Here is a 19,755-nt window from a genome sequence, read left to right on the forward strand (position 1 = left end):
CAGGGAGAGGGAGGGGACTGTTCCTCTCTGCTCTGCCCTTATGAGGCCCCAGTACTGTTTCCAGGCCTGGGGTCTCCAGCACAAGAAAAATGTGTAGCTGTTGGATAGGGCTACAAAGACGTAAGAGGGCTGGAACCCCTCTCATACGAGGAGAGATTGAGGGAGCCGGGCTTGTTTAACTTGGAGAAGGCTCCGGGGAGACCTTCCAGTACTTGAGGGGAGCTTATGAGAAGGAGGGAGAAAGGCTTTTTACACATTCGACAGTGGTAGGATGGAGGTGGGTGCTAGCTTTAAGCTAAAAGAGTGGAGATTTAGCATAGGTGTTACCAGTTAAAATTCTTTCCTCAGTGTGCTGTGAGGCACTGGAACAGACTGCCCAGACAAGCTGTGGATGCCCCATCCCAGGCCGTGTTCAAGGCTCTGGGCAGGCAGACTGGGGGAGCAGCAACCTGCCCACCGCACTGGGCTGGTCCATTCCAACCCAAACCATTTTATGGTTCTGTGATTCTGCACTTCTCAGTTCATTTTCTCTGATGTAAAATTCAACAATCTGCCCCCAGAGCAAGGCTACCTAGATTAGAGTGGTTGGTATATATAACTATATTTAAGAGCATAAGAAGATCTTGTAACATTGCAAATAGGACAGGAATATGAAAATAAATGAGTGCGCATGTGTGTAGAGGGAAGCAACACAGTGACTTCCATACGAACCATTTATTGAATAAATACATGCATCATAATGTAGAATTACATGAGCAAAAAAGGCAATCCGTACAAAATTAATTACCCTTTGTTCTCATTCAACTCTCACCATTAGCTGCAGCTCTGATAAAGAATTCAAGACAAAATTAAAATTCTTTTATTCCAAACTCATGTGATATGCATGCTGATCTGAGTTTGGGCTATGCCACCGTGGTAAAAGAGAGCTGGTTTTCTCATCAGTGAAGCAGTTATTCTAAAAACAGTTTCAGCAGTAGAGAACATGTTGGTACGCACAGGTAACAAAGCTCAGTTTTAGCCACTTCTTAAACTTCTTCATACGTTCATATTTTAAGGCACAGAATAAACAAGAACTACGTGAACAGAGATCAGTTGATACTAAACACATTGACTTGATAATGAGGTGCAATATCCGTCCAGAGGAAAAGTGCTTGTCCTTTCTTCTTCCACACAAACAGAACACTTAGAACTTTGTAACTATGATACAGAGGTTTGATTCCATTATCTAGAACAGCCAGTTACATTCTGGTCCAAATTCACAGGGGAGAACTCTTCTAAATAAAGATCATCCACAAATGATTACTGTCAACTGAAAATACTGTTGTTGAATTACAAAAAAAAATAAAAATCTATCCATTTAAGATTGTTAATTAGGAACTGCACTTCTCTTGAGATCCTATTCCTAACGTGGGGTCCCGAGCTATTTTGAAAACCTATTCTACATAATTTATCCACGTCTTCACTCTGTGATATCACCTTGCATTTACTCAAACACTGCATCTTTTCCTCCGGAGACTTCAGAAGACAAAACACACACTCTTTTTTGTTTAAGTGCAGAAACATCTAACATCTGTCCTCACAGCTCACTTATACCTTGAAACACCAAATCAGTCTAATGACTTATTTGTAGGCTAGGGATGAAACCGGTGAGTCGTTGGCCAAGATGCAGAACCAAAGTCCGTCCACCTCTGGCTGAACCAAGGCAAAGACAGCTGTGCTGAACGACTGCATGTGCATCTCTTAGTTACAGCAGCTTTCACTTCTCTGCATTTCAACTGCATTAACAACCATTCTCTGTCTTTCCATTCCCAACATTTTAATGGAGAACTAGCAAAGAGAATCTAATATGAACAGATGAGTGTATACACATATAGAGACACTCATACATTGTGATATAGAGTGAAGCCTTCAAAAAGAAATGTTTTCTTACAATCAGGCTTGTTTACTAAAATTGTCTTATTCGAACTGTGACAATACAAAGGCCATCACTGTATAGAGATGTATGTATGTCATCTGACAAATGTTCCACCAAACCAAATTCAGACAAACTGAAATGAGTCAAATTCTTAAACTGGAAAATGACAAAAAAGCTACATCTATGGTAGGCACTTTGGTACATCTAGTCATGTAGGCATATTCTACATCTAGAATTAAGGTTCTGTCAGTACTTTTACAATAAAGCTAATTTCAGGAGTTTATTATTCTGCTTTAAAATTCTTTCTTGGCTGAGAGATCATTCTAGAATCTTAAACTAAACAACATACTTTGTCTGTCTACTTGCATACTCATCCAAGAAGGAGGCTGCTGGCTCTGAAGGAGCCAAACTGTTCTCTTGGATTCATAATGCACTTTTTTTTTTTTTAATATAACAGTCAAGAAAACTAGTTCTGGTTACAAAAAAGTTCCCCTTAATTCATAAAACTAGAGTAGTGAGCTCAGCTCTTGAGGCTGATGCTCTTCCTTCAACTCCCAATGTCTACTTTCATCAGGTTGTGCTAACCGTGTCACTGCTGCTCTTGCACAGACTGTGGCAATGCTTCAGCACCATGCCATGATTTCTCAAGAAAGCTGTGTGGACCACTCCATGCACCAAGCACAGTAAGTAGCAGTGAGGCAACTGTAAAGACAGTTTCAATTCACTTTCACACTTCCTTACATACTGGTGTTCCACTGTAGTATTAGAGAAGGTACAGCATAATAACTATTTAGCACAGCACTGTATAATAAAAATAACATGTTTTGTACATATGCCCACTATATGAACTTACAATGCAAGCTGATTTGTATACCTTATCAGAGAAACAAGGCAGCAAGGACAGTTCTGAACAGCTAGAGATTCTGTTTGTAATACAGACAAAGCCCTGTTCTCATGTCTGCAGAGTGTCTAGTACTGTAGAGTGCAGGAATAAATAACAAAACCCAATGAACCTGTATAATAAAACTCCACAGTTTGTAATGTTTACTGCATTACATGAAAGCTCAAATTTATAAACTGATTCATGGACCTCTTTTTATACAATATTTATAGAATTTTCCTTTTTCTTTATAATATTCTATAGCATGATTTTTGAATAATACATTTATATATAAATATTAAAATGTTAATGTTTTGTACATTTTAAGTTTGCCACGCCGGGCCAGAAGCATGATAAAGTAAAAACGTTTTTCTGCACTTTGTTTTTGAAGACTATCACAAAATGATAAACATTAAGAGCATTGTGCTGCAAAGACAAAAGAGATTCATTTGAAGAAATTAACATGCATTTACAAGAAAATATCTATATCCTTTATCCAATTTTCTTCTCAATTCAAACCAGCATGAAAGAATTATAAAAAAATAGTATATATTTACATAGTACAGTATATCTTGGTGAGATATAAAACAAGGCAGGAAAACAGCAGAACTTCTTTTCACTTTCTAATTGGTATAACTGCCATAAAGACCAATTTAAACAGAAAAGGTTACATTACTGTATTATTGCACATGACAGTAACACGTAAAATTGTGGAGCAAATTAAAATACAAAGTTTAACAGTGAGAAAGGATATGTCTACATAAAATGGCCGAGCGTTATAAAATTATTGGGGATGTGTCTAACAACTAAATTGGTAAAGCTATAAAAATAATATTGGTACATCTGTGAGAACAATGCTTTAAAAATATATAAAGGTTGGCAAAAGGAGGTGTGGGGAATTGCCAGCATCCATGGGCCTAGCTCGCGCCATGTGGTCTTGTACCATCTTCTGTTAAATCATACCTTCAATTAAAAAAAAGGCAAACTTTAAAAAAGAAAAGTATGCTATTAACACTATTGTTAACACACCAGTTATTGGTAGGTAATATTATTAATAAAGGAAATGCTACACTTACCACTGGGTCCAGCCTTTAGCAAGTTCTTCAGATGCCAGAGGTATCAGTACCTATGGAAAGTTAAATTCATGCTTAATGCATTCTGTCTTTCATTCTGTTTAGTTTTTTAAAGACTAAATTTGAAAATCCTCAATAGTGCAGTACAAGTAATGCCATTAACAAACAAGATATTTTACTACTTACATACCTTCCATCATAGATCTACCTATCAACTGTAGTCTTGTAGCGAGGTCTGAAATTGCTGGCTTTGACCTAAAAATCTGCTCCCTTAAGTAAAAACTTCTGAACCAGGCATACAGCAATCAGATGATGTATTTATGCCAACAGTCTTCCTTGTACAATGAAAAATTTAAGGATACCACTCACCACAAACTGACCACAATTCTGATCTATCTTATCCTCTTCACAAAACTTGATTACAGCAATCTGCATGGCTGTAAGAACCTCCTATTTCTTTTTGGATGCCCAAATCAAATGTGTAGGAAAGAGAGTGATTTAATGAGAGCCTACAGAACGCAAGGCAAAAACACATCAGCTGGTTTTGGTATTGGGAAAGTCTCCAGTAGCAGCTCTTTTTCATGGATTTCACAATCTAGAGTATTAATTACTAAAGCTAAATGTGTTGTGTGCTTCTAGACAACGTGTAATCTTGCTTGTCTTTCTTGTTTGATATAAAGCAAAAGCTATCCTCTCACCACTACTGCAAATAACATGTCAGAGCCACCTATTCAAGACTACCAATTTTATCAGACCATTTTCTGAGATATCCCTAGTTTTCTACTGGTTATTTCCTTTCTCTGGTTCTATAATTACTACATCAGACATGCAAGGTTTTTTTTTTTGTAACTGCCAGCCTCAAAACTCACCATTCTTTAAAAGATGACCACCCCACTGTCTGATATCTGTCCTCTCATCTTCTGCAATTTATTCCTTCCCTTCTTGAAGTCTGACATCTAAGCCATTTTTAAAAGCTTACTACCTGAATTGAGTCAGTCAGTCAACACTAACAAACTCATATCACAAGAGGATTTTAGTCTCTATATAACAACATACTGTATGAAAGGAATTTATTTTTAACTTACTTTGCCAAGAAGCCCTTTGTCTTTGGACAAGAAACCACCGCTGTTCTTCACTGCTACATCGAGTGTTCTTCTCTGTACTTCAGGCAGGGAAACACTGAAATCAAATCTGACAGGCAAGTGATGTTTTAGAGAGAACTTCATAGCTTAAGTGCGAATTCAGATCCTAAAGCTAAACAACAATTCAGATGAAAATCAAATCATCTCCTTTGGCAAACTACAGAAAAAGGAAAAAAGCTTGGAGATAAATGAGATTTTAAAAATCCCAAAGTTCTGCCAAAATACTTTCCTCTATACTATGATCATTATCAATACTCAGCATCAACATCAGATATTAGAGACTTCTGTCCAGCAGTAAAAACAAGTAAAGAAAGCAAAGGCATCCTGATATCTTGACAGCTCAGCACCGGAAAAGAGAACAAAAACTAATTGGTCTTGATTCTCATTCCTCTAGAGCTTGTTTTCACACTAAAGAAACCTACTAACTTTTAAGAGACAATGAAACTTATGAAGAATTAGTACTTGACTGTAGCACAATCAACATCTGTTTGTCACTACAGCTCTTAAACAGCTTTATGGTTTTCCAATATCCTTTACCTCAAAGGGCACAGTAAAAGCAACCTGGAATAAATAGGAGTGAATTGCACTACCAGCTACACCTGCCAGAGCCTCCAGCTGACCATCTGCCCAACTATAGCACACTGCTTCTTAGCTACCAGCACAAACAGCGTGTAACAGACATGGGATAAGGCAGAAGAGAGAAAGGGCTGGTAACAGAGTGAGCAGGGCTACAGGCAGAACAGGGAATGGGAGGATGGGAAGAGCTGTTACAACTGAAGAACGAGGTATGACCAAATCTGCTGGTGACAACTGGGAGGTCCAACAGCACACATTTAGGTAAGTAGAGAAGTCTTGGTTTGTGAGCTTTATGATTAGATGATCTGAAACTACCACACACAATTCAGAACATACATTTGATCAAACACTGGGTTTAATGTCTTCTTTGATACATGTGTTTTTCTTCTTCCCGATCTTCTCTTATCAGGCAATAAATACATTCGAACATATGGATCAGATCCTTCTTCTGAAAATGCAATTAGATTTCTGTGACAAGTGAAAAACAAGGAAAAATGCTTTAGAAAATAAATGAAACACCGCTAAATATATCTACATCACTGTCTCTTCATTTGGCACTTTTTACTTAACCTTCTTTTCATCACCACATACATATTTTTGGTGTTTCTCATGCGTCAAGTCCAAATTTGCTGAAAAAAAAAAAAATCTCTAGAAATAAAGCACATAAATCAGTTGTGGAACATCCTGCACGTAGTATGGGCAGGATGGTTACAACCTGATATGTAGAACAGTGAAAAAAAAAACACCTGAAAAATACCAAGCAGTAACTTGTACAAAATCAGAAAAACTGCAGGCAGAGAGCAGAGCTGAGAATACAGTGTTTCTTAAATTACAATTCAGTGTGTAGGGATGGCTTTCCAAAAATCACGTGATTTTTGTTATTCTATGAAAAACTCGAGGCTCTTCATACAGCTTCTAGATACCACCAATAGAAATTTACACACCATCTGAAACTACAATCAGATGCAGGCAAATAAAAAAATCACAGCAAAGTCTTCAACAAAGTTTTTACTGCTCTCTGTATGACTTAGTATATTCACAATTACAGCCAGCATGTAATTTTGAAAGCAACAAAGACGGTCCACACAATCAACTTCAGAGAGTTAGTGAAGCTGTGCTAATGTTTACAAAGAAACATGCACAGAAATAAAGTTTGGTCTCTGATGCTCACCTGCAGGAATGCACCACCACGATCAATTTGTTTCTTTGTGAACTATGACGAATTGTTAGCTGTACCTGTCCTAACGGAGACTGCCCCAGAGTTGTTCCACTGTGGGGGAAAAAGCAGAACAAAAGCTCAGTTCTGAAAAAGCACGTTTACAGTAAGATCCAACTGAAGTACATAATGAGGAATATTTATCCATTTCAATTTCTGCTTTATCAATGTGAAAGAAGAGAGCGCACAAAAGTTAGCATGTGAGTGTATCATTATGCTTGTAGTTTAGGTCTTTGTCCAACAGCTCCATTCATCAAAAGAACGAGCTTGAATTCCTGTCAACTACAGGAAAAGAGAAAAAGCAACTTAGATGCAAAAACAACGAATTAACATCATACTTTTCAAGTTGCCGTAGTCTTTGCCGGAGCTCCTGTGTGGCAATGGGCAGAGATATGTCTGAGGCTATGCTAGGAGTTGGTTCTTTGACTGAGAGATGGCTGGGAGAATAATTGAAGTTAGAGGCATGAAGACTGGAGGAACTTCGGCTGAGATCTGTTGGCCATTGTGGGCTTGCATTAGGAGGATGGCTCTTTTCAGTCACATCAGCCTTTTTATCACCGTCTGTCGCTGGGGAAGCTGGAGCATGTTTGCTTGAGTCGAGCGGTGGTGAGACAGGAACCTGAGGCTTAAAAGATGATTTTCTTGCATCTTTGGAAACAGACGGCCTTTTTACTTGTGCTGAGTGTTGATGATCTGGAGATCTTGCTTGCTTTTCAAGAGAAAGGACCTAGATATAGTTAAAAGATGTACAATGTTAAAATACTACAAAAAAGAGGAACATGTTTGTTTCTTCAAGAGTACTACTGACAAGGTGTTCACTTAAGATAGTAAACCAGGACAAAAAATGCTACCACTAACTCTACAATAGACATTGTGACACAATCTATCTACTATCTACCTCATAAGGCTAGAATACCAGAAGTCATATTAGTTGTAAACACGCTTAAATATTCACAGTTTGAAAAAATTTAAGAGTACCCTGAGTGCAATCTTCATGTTTATAGTGCTGTTTGGACCGGAGTTGCTCAACTGGAACCGCTGATGCATCGTCAAATCTTCACTCTCCAGCAACTGGCTTAGAGGCAGTTTGAAGTTCCCTAGAGAACACTGGTGCTGTTCATCCCTCACCTGAAGGAATACAGAAGCTCAGTAACATGGCACCATGTAATTGGAAATATTCAGAGAAAGGAAACAACAGTTTTATTTAAAAACAAAAGCAGTAATGCATGCAGAACACAGTTCTTCAGCCAAGTTTTCCTGATCATAAATTTACACTGAAGACAATAGCAAATATGCTCCACACCTATTACACTTCCATCTTCCACAGCAAAAGCAAGACAGAAGATTAACCATCAGATCTACATCTAATTGATCCCTGATCTGTGGTTTCCAAATGATCTGTGCAAAATGAATTCCCAGAATTGTTAGAGGAAGGATACAAATGGCACATTGACAGCAAAAGGGACATTTGGATAAAGCGAAGACTTCCTCAGTATAAGAAAAGAAATAAATCAACCATACACAACAGCATTTCTGCTCGTAATTGAGAAGACTGTTAAGATTCAAAACAGACAGCAAAATCTACTTTTGTTTGTACTTTTAAAATATGACAACTATCAACTGTTATGTTCTTCTGAGAGACTGGCTATAATCTTTTTTACTTTTAGCAGTAAATGCAAACAAATGTTTCATTGCCTATTCTTCAAGTATAAAATTAATGGTGTTCACAATATGACATTCATGTCATAACAGCTGTAACACCTGAATATTGCTACTGAAATGCCTTAGAAAAGAAAGATATCTAAAGCATACCTCAACTTCAAGATCCTGTCTTTTGGGATTGTGTACAAAGAAAGTGAAGTTTTCCTCCCATACTGGTTCATTGGTCTTGTATCGAATCTAAAATTAGAGAAAAAAATAATAGGAAGCAGACAAATTATTAAAAAAAAAGTCTAATTAAGCTAGTGTCAAGAGTACATTTTTTTTTAATTTATCTTTGCAAAATACACAAAGGGACCTTCAAAGGTCATCCTGTCCAACTTCCCTCCAAGGAACAGGGACATCTACAGCCCTGTCCAGCCTGAGCTCGAGTGTCTCCAGGGATGGGGCATCCACCACCCCTCTGGGCAATCTGTGCCAGTGCTTCACTACCCTTATTGTGAATAACTTTTTTCTTATATCCAGTCTAAATCTGTGACCAGTTTTGGTCCCATTCTCCATTTAAGAGCCATTAAAGCAGCTGTTGAGGGTCTACTGGAAGACCATGAAGATGATCAGTGAGTTGGAGAACTTGAAACATGAAAGAGGTTTGAAGGAACTGGGTTTCTTTTACAGACAAAGATGTGCAAGGGCGATGGGATCGCAATATTCCATTATGTGAAAGACAGCTATTGACCAGTTGGGGATACTCTTTCACAAGGATACACAGTGACAGCAGAAGAGACAACAACCACCAAGTTCTTAAGGTGAATTTTTGTCTACATATGTTAAAAAATTTATTTACCATGAGAACAACTAAACACTGGAATAGGTTGCTCATAGAAGTGGAACGTCATTTTCTGGAAATATTCAAGACAGCTACATAGTACTTGGGCTCATCTAAGATCCTTCTTAAATTGCATCATAGAATGCCTTGTGTTGGAAAGTACCTTAAAGCCAGTTCAGTTTCAACTCTCTTGCACAAAGCAGAGTTGCCAGCCACCAGATCAGGCTGTCCAGCACCCCATCCAACCTGGTCTTGGATAACTCCAGCAATTGGGCAACCACAGCATTTCTTGCATGTCTGTTCCAGTGCCTTACCACTGGATCTGAGTACAAATTTTTCCTCCTAATTTCTTATCTTAATCTCTCCTCCTTTAAAGCCATTCCCCTTGTCCTATCACTGTCAAGACTGTGTAAAAAGTCAGTCTTCCTCCTGATTATAAGCTTCCCTCCAGTACTGGAAAGCTGCAGTGAGGCCTCCATTGTCTTCGCCAAACAGAACAAGTGCAACTCCCTCAATCTTTCCTCCTAGGAGAGGTGCTCCAGCCCTCTGATCATCTTTGTGGCCCTCCTCTGGACCTGCTCCAACATCTTTTGTGTGCTGGGGTCCCCAGGCTGGACACAGTAGCCCTGATGGGGCTTCATGAGGGCACAGCAAAGAGGAACAATCCCCTCCATTTCCCTGCTGGCCACCCCTCTTTTGATGAAGCCCCAGATACAGTTGGCCTTCCAGGCTGTAAGTGCTCATTGCTGGCTTCTCATCCACACAGAACCACCGATTTCATAAAATTGAACCTGATGATCTTCAGAAATTCCTTCCAAACTGGATATTTCTGTAACTGTGATTCTACACATTTTATCTTGATCAGTGTTTTTGAAGCCTGCTCTTTGTGTACAGTGTTACTTACACAACCACTATGGTAGAAATCCCAGTTGCAGATCACAACCTACTGCAAATGGACAGTAGTTACTACTACTAAACAGTAATTAATACTAAAATAGTTACAAATCTGGTCTCTCCTCAAGGACAGCTTGAATTAAGTACCTATCCAATTCTTGGCTTCCTGGTGGCAGTTTCAGTTCTGATGTCACATTTTAGTGCAGTGAATGCACTCATCCACTTCACAGCCAACACCAAGTGAACACAGCCACCAAATGCCTACAGACAGAACCAGACATTGAGAGCAACAACTTACCTTACTTTCCTGTGCCTTATGTCCAACTGACAGCAAAACAAGCGGGTTGGGATTGCTGTTTAGTTTCTTTCCTGACTGGTAAAGAAAAAGCAAAAACTTTGTCCTCAGAATAAACTCCCCTCCTAATTGCCTCCTCTGAAACTTATATGTTTTCATCTCAGAAGTACAAATCATTTGCATTCTATTATATGTGTATCTGCTATTCTCAACATTGTACAATTTTATTCAGCAGGCTGGAATAGCAGTCTTGTTAGTAAGTTGAAAACACATTAACACAAAGGTGTCAAACTATTCCAAGTAAGCTAAAATATACCACTAGAATTAAACAGGAGTTTTAAACTCCTTTCTGTTTTCTTTGGATGAAAGTGATAAAATGCAAACTGCTATCTTTTAATGAGCATTAAAACAACTCCCAGAATCCATGGAGCATAGTTAACATTGCAAAACGAGAATTTCATGCAGATGGGAGATATGGAGAAAACACAAACTTGGGAAATCACTTTATGTTATACTGCAGTAGATTAATTAAAATGGATGTAATATCAGAACATTGATTTTCTCCCCTTTTCAGTTTGGGGGGAAAGAAGATGCACTGTAATGTACCTAATGTATATTTCTACAGTTTACCCAATTCTCTTTATCAGAGAATCAACCATCTGCCATATCTGAGCCTTGCTCACCAGCTGTATAGCATTACATCAAACTGTGAAAATAAACACGGGTTTAGAATCAAATCATATACACAAAGATACATTCTGAACTACATATTTATTAAAAAAAAAAACTTAATTTACATGACAAAGAAAGTTAGACATGAAAGTTAACCATCTCAAGTAGGTGTTAATGAAGTTTTAAAAGCCTAGAAAATATAGTATGCATGGTTAATGATATACTTTGAGCTCTACTCTGTAGGAAATTGTTCACAGGCACTGTAAACAGCAAGTTAGTTAAGATCTGCTTAATGCATGTAAGGTCACAACCAATTCAAATAATTTAAAATTTAAGAATGAGAGTATTTGAGATATTTTTGGATCTGAATTTACATCTTTGACATCATCATACTTTCACTAGTACTACTTGATTTTAACGTTACACACTGGTTATAACAATGCTTCCCTTTAGAAAAAAAAGCTGGTAGGAAATTACTCCTTTCTTGGATGAATGCTGCATCTCTTTTTGTGATTTCTAATCAAAACAGTGTGGCTCTAAGCAGAGGCAATGGAACACAAAGGTTTATAGAATACAGAGAAAGCTGGATTACACTCTAATTGGTGGTGTTAAAAATAGTAAGAGAAATTTGTTCCATAAAAAGGTGCCTAAAGTTTCCTTTCTTCATAAAATCAAGAAACTACCCAAGTTTGCAAAAAGACCATTTCTATTTATGCATCAGAATAAGCAACATTTTAAATTCATGCTAAACAGGTAGTAATATATACACACACACACGATGTACCACTAACATCTGCCACCGACAGATTTGCTGTTGACAGGATATTCAGACTATCTGAGCTTGCCTATTGTCCAAGTTCTTCAGCTAAGAACTTGGCCTACGCCTTCCAACTCTGCTTCTCAACACCATGTCTTCCATATCACATGGCTGGGTTGAATATATTCAGCATTCATATAAATGATGTAAAACCTTCTGAAAACATCTAACAGAAGAATTTCAAAACCACATTAAGACACTGGTTAGTCACTCAAAATTGATCAGTGAAGCACTGTTCAGTATATAAAAGATGTCTTAGCTTTCATGTCAGCTTGGATCTTTAAATATTAATTCATACCAGTTCTCAGGAATACTTTATATTGATCTCCAAAAGCAGCCTATACTCACTGATGCAAAATTCAAATTCCCCAGACCACAGTACTTCACCAGACTCGTAGCCACTTCTTGAAACTGAAAATAAAACTGAATTGTTCTAAAGAAATTCCATCCACCATTGGAAGAGAAACGTTGCAGCGTTTGTGCATTTCCAATTACTACTGCGACCTTAAATGGACAACTGTGTTAATTTTACCTTTAGGGCTTTCTGAACAGCAGACTTCTTCAAGCCATCAGGATTAAATTCTAATGGATTATGCTTTTAAGTCAAGAGAGAATGAACACAGGAAGGGTTAATAAAGTCATGCAAAGAAGCAATTTCATTAGGTTAATTATTACATGACAACACAGGACAAAGCAAAAAAAAAAAAAAATAAAATAAAAAAAAAGAAAGAAAAGAAAAGAAAAAAAAACTCCAAAAAAAGACCACAACAATATTTCTAATAAAACACTGAAGGAATCACCCAAGTAAATCAACAAATAAAATCTGGCAAAACTTTTGCTTTCTGTCCTCTCTGGATGTTTGTACTGTGCTTTAAAACTAAGATAGACACTTTCCACTTCTATTTCCCTTACCAAGTCTTCTAAAAATAATAAAGAAAGTTCATGAAATAATGGTTTGGTGGGTTTTTTTGTTTTTGTTTTAGTATATATTATATTATTGTTTCAAAGGATTTTAAAAGCCCCAAACAATTATAAAGGTAGGCAGCCAATGATTTGTGGCTGTTGAGCATGTCTCAGTTCCTCTGGAATCACAGCAAGGACAGGGCAAGAGGGATATTAGCTGGGGCAAATATGTTTAAGCCAGACTTCAGTTGAAAAGGGAACAAGCTAGAGGTCCACGAGGAAGAGGGCTGAAAGGCTTGGAGGGAGGAGACTATGAGAAGAAATGGGAGCATTCAGTAAAGAAAGCCAATAAAGGACTTGTCTTGGGTGACAAAATTGTTTTGCTGTGGTTCTGTCTCTACAATTACATGGAAAGGGGATGGTAATCCAAAAACTACACCAATAACTGCAATGATGGAATAAATCATTAGGCTGGCATTCTGTAATGGCCAATGACATTTGCAGTAGATCCTAACAAACCCACACATTACGCGGCAACTAACAAGCTGTTTTATTACTAAGCCAGATGCTAATTTGATATGCTTTGGAGTACAACTTCTTACTTCTGTTAACTCACTAATTCTTGCCTGGGGTTCAAATGGTGTTTTAGAAGTTTCTAAATCTCAGCTGATGACCAGAAGACAATCACTGATCTGTAAGAGCTGATTTAAAATATGGATAATTTATGTTACACATACAACAAATGTAATTATGAACTAATGATATCATAACAATAGCATTATGCATTTTCAGAAATTATAGTAAGAACATTACTCAAATTCCTTATCTTCAGATAACTCAGGTTTAGACATGTAAATATCTGAATTAGGAGTTTTCAATCTAGGCTCCCAGCAATCAATAAAAGCATCTAGAATTAGAGCACTCAGGACTTTGGATTTTCCTCTCCTCCATATAAAGCAAACCTTTTTAGGGCCACTAAGAACATAAACACCCACAAAAAATAACTCAGACATGTCAATTTTACACCTGGACTTAGAGGTGCGAATGTTTGTGTAACACCTCACACTTGAAGAAGCCCTTGAAAACAAGGTGTGCTTCTAAGACTGTGCTGAAGCTGTTATCTCCAGCCTAGACTGTCCTCTCCTCCCTCCTGTCTGCAGTCAATAATCCAGTCCCCTGCTTGCTGCCAGTCTGGCAGCCATGCACTGCAGAAGAAGCACCGTAACAGCGCTGCTGGAGGAAACTCAGACCTGGCTATCTTAAAACACTTCTATGCTGACTCCAAGAGAGCTTTGGGGATTTGGAAAGCTTTGTCTTGCATGTGAACAGGTGCCATTCTGTCCACCTGACACACTGTAATACAATGACCCTCGGATTGACAAAAACACCAGGACTTCGCTTTTATCAGAAATTTTGATCATTATTTTCTTATGATCTATCTGTACTTTCTATAATTACAGCAGCAACTGCTTATCGGCGGTCAACTGAAGCATGCAGTACATTGTCTGAAGCCTTACAACACCTATATGCAATGTGTATTTCCCCACAAATATAAATATATATGGTAATAAACTGGTAATAAATAAATCTTATATGTTAAATTTTAACACACTTTGGTAATGGATGCAAAGGTTTTGATACTTTCAGATGGACTTCTATAAAGAAACTAATTGAAAGGACCAAAAAAAGGATTTTGTTTTGTTGGTTTTTTTGAAGAAAGAAGAGTGTATTTAAATCACTGATATGAAACAAAAGTAGCAGGCTACAAAGTAAATCTGCACTACCTACAACTTTCTGGCAAAAGAGTTCTTACTCTCAACAAACACTCATTCCTCCAGGGGACGCAATGGTTGTGTTTACAGATCTAAGCTTTCACAGGCTCATTAATTTGCAATCATCTTTTAATGCTGAATTCAAGGAAAAAATACTAACTTGTGGTTCTCCTTAGCTTGGAATTTAACAAACTACAGACTAACTTGGGGAGGGAAAAATGAAATAAAAAGGAGCTTGGGAATTTGCAAAACAAGGAGCAATATGGAGTGAAACAGAATTTACAAGGGAATTTCAGAGTCTGGTGATGCACAAAGAGTCGCAGCTGTTTTAAAGTTTTTAAGGAACACTCGAACCTGTGTGGACAGGTTACAAGTTCTTGCAAACATTGAGTGCATCACAGTTTAACAAAATAGTAGGGATGTTGGTTGTAGTATTTCGTACTGTTTCGTTTTTCTGCAGTAAAAACCAACACGTGACCAGCACCCAGTGTGCTAGGATAGTATGCATTTTATTTCTCAAATTGAATCACAGATTTCAGTTAAATGGAAGAGCTTTTGTAGCAAAACTTATATTGGGTTTTTATCAGAAAAAAAGTTAGTTACTTACCCAATGGTATGCTGACCAATGAAATTTAAATAGCCTTAAAATGCAAGAAAAATAGCACAAAAAACAATGCACACTTGTTGAAACCATGCAGCAAAACAAATTGCATGCTCTCATTCCACTAGAGTGAGTGGCTTTAGTAGCACTAATCCACACTCTGGCAGATAAAAGGTACAATACAAATAATACCAGAGAACTCACAAATAGTGCTCTATAGAGTGAGGTAGTGTTTTCACAAAAGACTAGTCCCGATGCTCTCCTCTCTTTTAAGTATCCACACCCAAAGTTTCCCTCGTAGATACTCTTAGGAAGATGGAAATGGAAGGAGAAAGCAGAGTGATGGGATTGTGGCAGAATGAATGCTTAAGCAGCTTTACTACACAAGAAAGTTAAAGAAAACAGTCAAAGGATTCCAGAGAAAACAGCAGATACAAAAATATTTGTTATTACAAATAGTCTCATCTGTTAAACAACTTTCTGAAGCACACTAAGGTGAAAAGTTTTTATTACTTAATAGCATTTTATTGATTTACTCTTGGTAGCTCAGATTTACGTGGCAGACCCAACTAAGAATTTAGAAACCACACTTCTAAGGCATTTCTCTTTCACATAAAACATATTTCTGATAAATCATCCTAGAGCTCACAAGTTCACAACTTGTGATGATGAAAATGAAGATGCAAAAGAGAAACTTATGATAATGATCCACTGTAAGTCAAAGAAAATAAGGCCAATGCCAAATCTAAAATGTACCTGTGATCAGCAATAACTTAACAATATTGAAGATAATAAAAAGTTCTTATTCATTCAAAAAATATTTCAATTTTAGCAAAGAACTCATGGACAAAAGTCCTCAAAGCTATTAATAAAGAGCATAATTTTAAGCGAGAACTCACTGTCTTTTAACTTTTGTTCCTCATAAATATACGCAATACTGACGAGCAATTAGTTTTACTATTATATAGTATATATATTATATAATAGTACATAAATATATAAAAATATATATTAAAAATTTACTACATTAACCCAATCAACAAGTACAACATGAGAAACTAGCAGACTTCCATGTTTAGTCTCGTAACTGTTGCTCCATATCACAAACTAATGGACATTGGAAGGCTGTCTTCACTACTATTTGCTGCATTTTATTATGGAACTCTCTGGCAGGATCTAATTATTGCTTTTAAAGAATCTATGGAAAACATTCCAGTTCTGTCACATGATGAAGTCATCCCATGGTATTTTTATCCCCAACTCCTTAATCAAAAAGCCTTTGTATCTGTTTCTTGTACAATGTGAATTTAACACAATGTTGTATTTATTACTGCTGTAAATGTAATTTTTAACTTTAGTTGCTACTTTCCTTTGTATTCTTCATAACACATAACTGGACAGAGAATAACTTGCAATTAAATACTGAGTTTTCCATAACAACTACTTCTATGGCCTGGCAGAGCAAGAAAATGAAAGGGATAAACAGGTCTCACATTATGACCATCCTTGTTCCCAGCCCCACCCAGGCAGTCCTATACTGTAAGCAGAACATCAGACAGCAGTAAGAAATTTGAGATCGTGTTCCCAAATTACCTCACTACTCAGCTGTGTGTGAGGAACTTCCTCTTTCTGTGCTCTACAGCTCAGAGATCTACTAATCAAAAGTACTGATTAAGACACTGACACGAAAATACTGTCTCACATAGTAGGCTAACTTAAGGCTTGCAATCAAACCATTCTGAGGAAGGGAGACAATGTTGCAGAATATTTAAAATAAGAAGGAAAATAAACTAAAATTTATGACAAAACTTGTAAGTATTTGCTGGAAAAGCTATTAACAGAAGCAAATAGACATCATTTCAAATGGCAACCTGACAGACATCTCATACAAACATCCTGCCACTGCAATATCAACAACACAGCTGATATTTTATGCTGAAGGACTTTATTTCCTTCAAATCTACCACAAATTGCCTAAACCAAAGGAAGCAAGTTTACCTGAATTCAAGGGAGTAGGCCTTATCCCAGTTAGTTCTTAAAATTCCCCATGCTGATCCCATACTATTTATGGACAACACTGCATAATAAAAACATGCAGCCTTTCAAGTCCAGGAAAGGAGCATTCTTTAAAGAAAAAATCACGCCTATTGAAGAGTCATGTCTTTTAAATACACGTATACATGACCATACGACTAGAACCTTACATTACATATAGACCTTACATTACACGTTTTGAAAAGAGAGGAAGTGTAGAACACATGGCTTAATGTGTGTTAGTGAAGCAGTGTGCCATACTACCAAGCAAGACATGCTGGAAAATAAGCAAGAGATACCTATGATGGAAGGCATCCACAAGAACATAACTTACGGGCAGGTTTCTTGCTGAGTCCAGGTAGAGAATCAGCAATGCAGAAGACAGCCCATCATTGGCTTGGTCTTTATCAGCTCTAATGCTTGTTAATACCTAAATCAAAAACATACTGTGAGCTTTCCTGTAAATCAAATAATAACAATATTATTTCTGTCCCACCCCTGAAAAGTATTTTACAAACAACTCCCCAAACCCAAACATTCACAAATGCACACTATAAAATACACAACACCTTTTTAAGACTTCATACAGTTACAGGTATTTCCATCAACTCCACCTCACTTCTTAAGTATCTTTTTTCACCTTGGAAAGATTATATGTCATTGTCAGCTTTATCTCCAATGAAATGTTATCTCAATGAAATGTTAGCTGATGGTTTTTGGAAATCATAAGATTAAGAAAAAAGAAAAAAAAGTGAAAATGCATTTTAAAATCCCATGCCACAAAAATACAGACAGGTAGGACTCATTTGAGATTTCTAAAGAAAGACAGCTTGAAATAAAGTTAGAGATTTATCCACATTTACTACAACTAGAGAATAAATTACTTACATATTTAAAACAAACACAAACCAAAAAAAAAAGAAAAGGAAAAAATCTAGAAGAAAAGTAATGCGTTCCTTAAATACCTTGTCCAGGTTTTCTGCTGTTGGCATCAATGTGAGCCATTCCAGTTTTAAATGCAGTTTTCCTTTGGACACCTCATCCAAAGTAAACCACTGAAAGTTAAGCAAAGTAACGTGAAATAACCGGACAAAGAAATACATAACTGTAGCTGGCTCTGCAGGAAATTTAGGAAATGCTAAGGCACACTGGAAAAATCACTAGAGGTGAAATCTGCAAAACCCAAAAACACCTCAAAAGACCTAATTTGTTAAACCATTTATTAAAATATCAAAAGAATTCTTTGAGTTCTTTAAATCTGGTCTGCAAACACAAACCCTGAGTAACATTACTGTAAAACTGCTCTTGCATGTAGGATAAAAATTCCATCTTCTTCTAAATTAGTTTAATTAGTTTAAGTCTAAAAGTAGTTAATCCAGTGGTTATTCCAAGAAAGTGTCCTCACTAAACACTTACGTCACTGTTTCCCGCGTTCATATATTGGTAATCTTAAGCTCCAAAGACAGAAGAAGAGTAAGAAGAATGCCATCATTCTCAGCTATCAGCTATCTTTAAACTACTGCACTGCTTGTCATGGAATCTATTTCTCTAGCATTAAGGTTATTCAAGCACAGAACTACAGAAAAAAAAAAATACAAGAACTAAATATACAACATATGTTCTGTTTTGGCTTTGGTCTTTTGTTTTTCCTTTTCTATTGTTTAAAAAAAAAAGAACTTAACCAACACTTACCTCATCTAAAAGTCGCTCCTTTTCAACCTCAATTAAATCTATCATCAAACTAGGAAAAAAAAAACAACACAAATATGGTGTATTAGACAAGCACCAAGAAATTACAGAGCTCAAACCCCACCCTGTTCTTGTTGGAAATCCAGGCTTCCAGAGAGAGCAAGAGAGCAGAACAATATTATTCTTTTAGTCCCTAAGAAAGAAAGAAAGAAAAAGAAGTAGGGAATAAAATGGCTGAGCCAGAAGGAATGCAGTATGATAGAAAATATGTCTATACTAGAGCCCATTCTGTAGCTAAGGGAGAAACTAGCAAAGTACGGCTCACATACATATGACCAAACTCTCCAAACAGTGACCACAACCAACCTACCAACTGGAAATACCCCCTGGACACATGACCAAATTCATGCCTTAGTACTGTTTGGAAGAATACTAGTTTGCACAAGCCGAGAGTGTACCAGGGAATCTGCCACAGTAAACAGTGCAGACAAATGTGTGCTGGCTTTTTATTTTACTCATACCGATACAGACATCATGACCGAGTTGCCACTTTCAACCCCCCACCACTTCAGTGTAAGATTAGGGAAGTGCAAAGAAAAGAAGCCTTTGTACTACCTACTTCTTTATTTAAATGAGAAGAGAAGTAGGTACTGTTGCTCCTGTTAAGAGAGAAGGAGCTGGAAAGATAAGGGAGTTCTACTCTGTATGGAAAGCAACAATTGGAAGCTCCAAAACTCTGTAAGAAATAAAGGTGACAAATTACTGGAGAAAGAAGCAGACTAAAACCCTGA

At 37.1% G+C, this 19,755-nt stretch overlaps 1 protein-coding gene across 4 annotated transcripts in view; it reads right to left on the reverse strand.

Annotated features, from left to right (window-relative positions):
• Window positions 1–699: 699 nt before the first annotated feature.
• ESYT2 (extended synaptotagmin 2) overlaps window positions 700–19,755 on the reverse strand; it is a 71,711-nt gene continuing 52,655 nt past the window's right edge. Inside the window, exons 11-24 of one of the 4 annotated variants that reach the window (XM_048951024.1) lie at window positions 18,968–19,016; window positions 18,241–18,330; window positions 17,610–17,705; window positions 15,446–15,547; window positions 12,498–12,560; window positions 10,480–10,554; window positions 8,615–8,701; window positions 7,781–7,930; window positions 7,141–7,529; window positions 6,758–6,856; window positions 5,923–6,054; window positions 4,954–5,059; window positions 3,872–3,921; window positions 700–3,780 (exon numbers count right to left, since the gene is read on the reverse strand). In XM_048951024.1, coding sequence (XP_048806981.1) covers window positions 3,765–3,780; window positions 3,872–3,921; window positions 4,954–5,059; window positions 5,923–6,054; window positions 6,758–6,856; window positions 7,141–7,529; window positions 7,781–7,930; window positions 8,615–8,701; window positions 10,480–10,554; window positions 12,498–12,560; window positions 15,446–15,547; window positions 17,610–17,705; window positions 18,241–18,330; window positions 18,968–19,016 — 1,504 coding nt within the window. In that variant the 3' untranslated portion in view covers window positions 700–3,764. The remainder of the gene's footprint in view (window positions 3,781–3,871; window positions 3,922–4,953; window positions 5,060–5,922; window positions 6,055–6,757; window positions 6,857–7,140; window positions 7,530–7,780; window positions 7,931–8,614; window positions 8,702–10,479; window positions 10,555–12,497; window positions 12,561–15,445; window positions 15,548–17,609; window positions 17,706–18,240; window positions 18,331–18,967; window positions 19,017–19,755) is intronic. The other 3 variants (XM_048951023.1, XM_048951025.1, XM_048951026.1) reach the window with 3 other exon arrangements.

Source organism: Lagopus muta, chromosome 7, assembly GCF_023343835.1.
Source record: "Lagopus muta isolate bLagMut1 chromosome 7, bLagMut1 primary, whole genome shotgun sequence".
Taxonomy (NCBI): Eukaryota; Metazoa; Chordata; class Aves; order Galliformes; family Phasianidae; genus Lagopus; species Lagopus muta.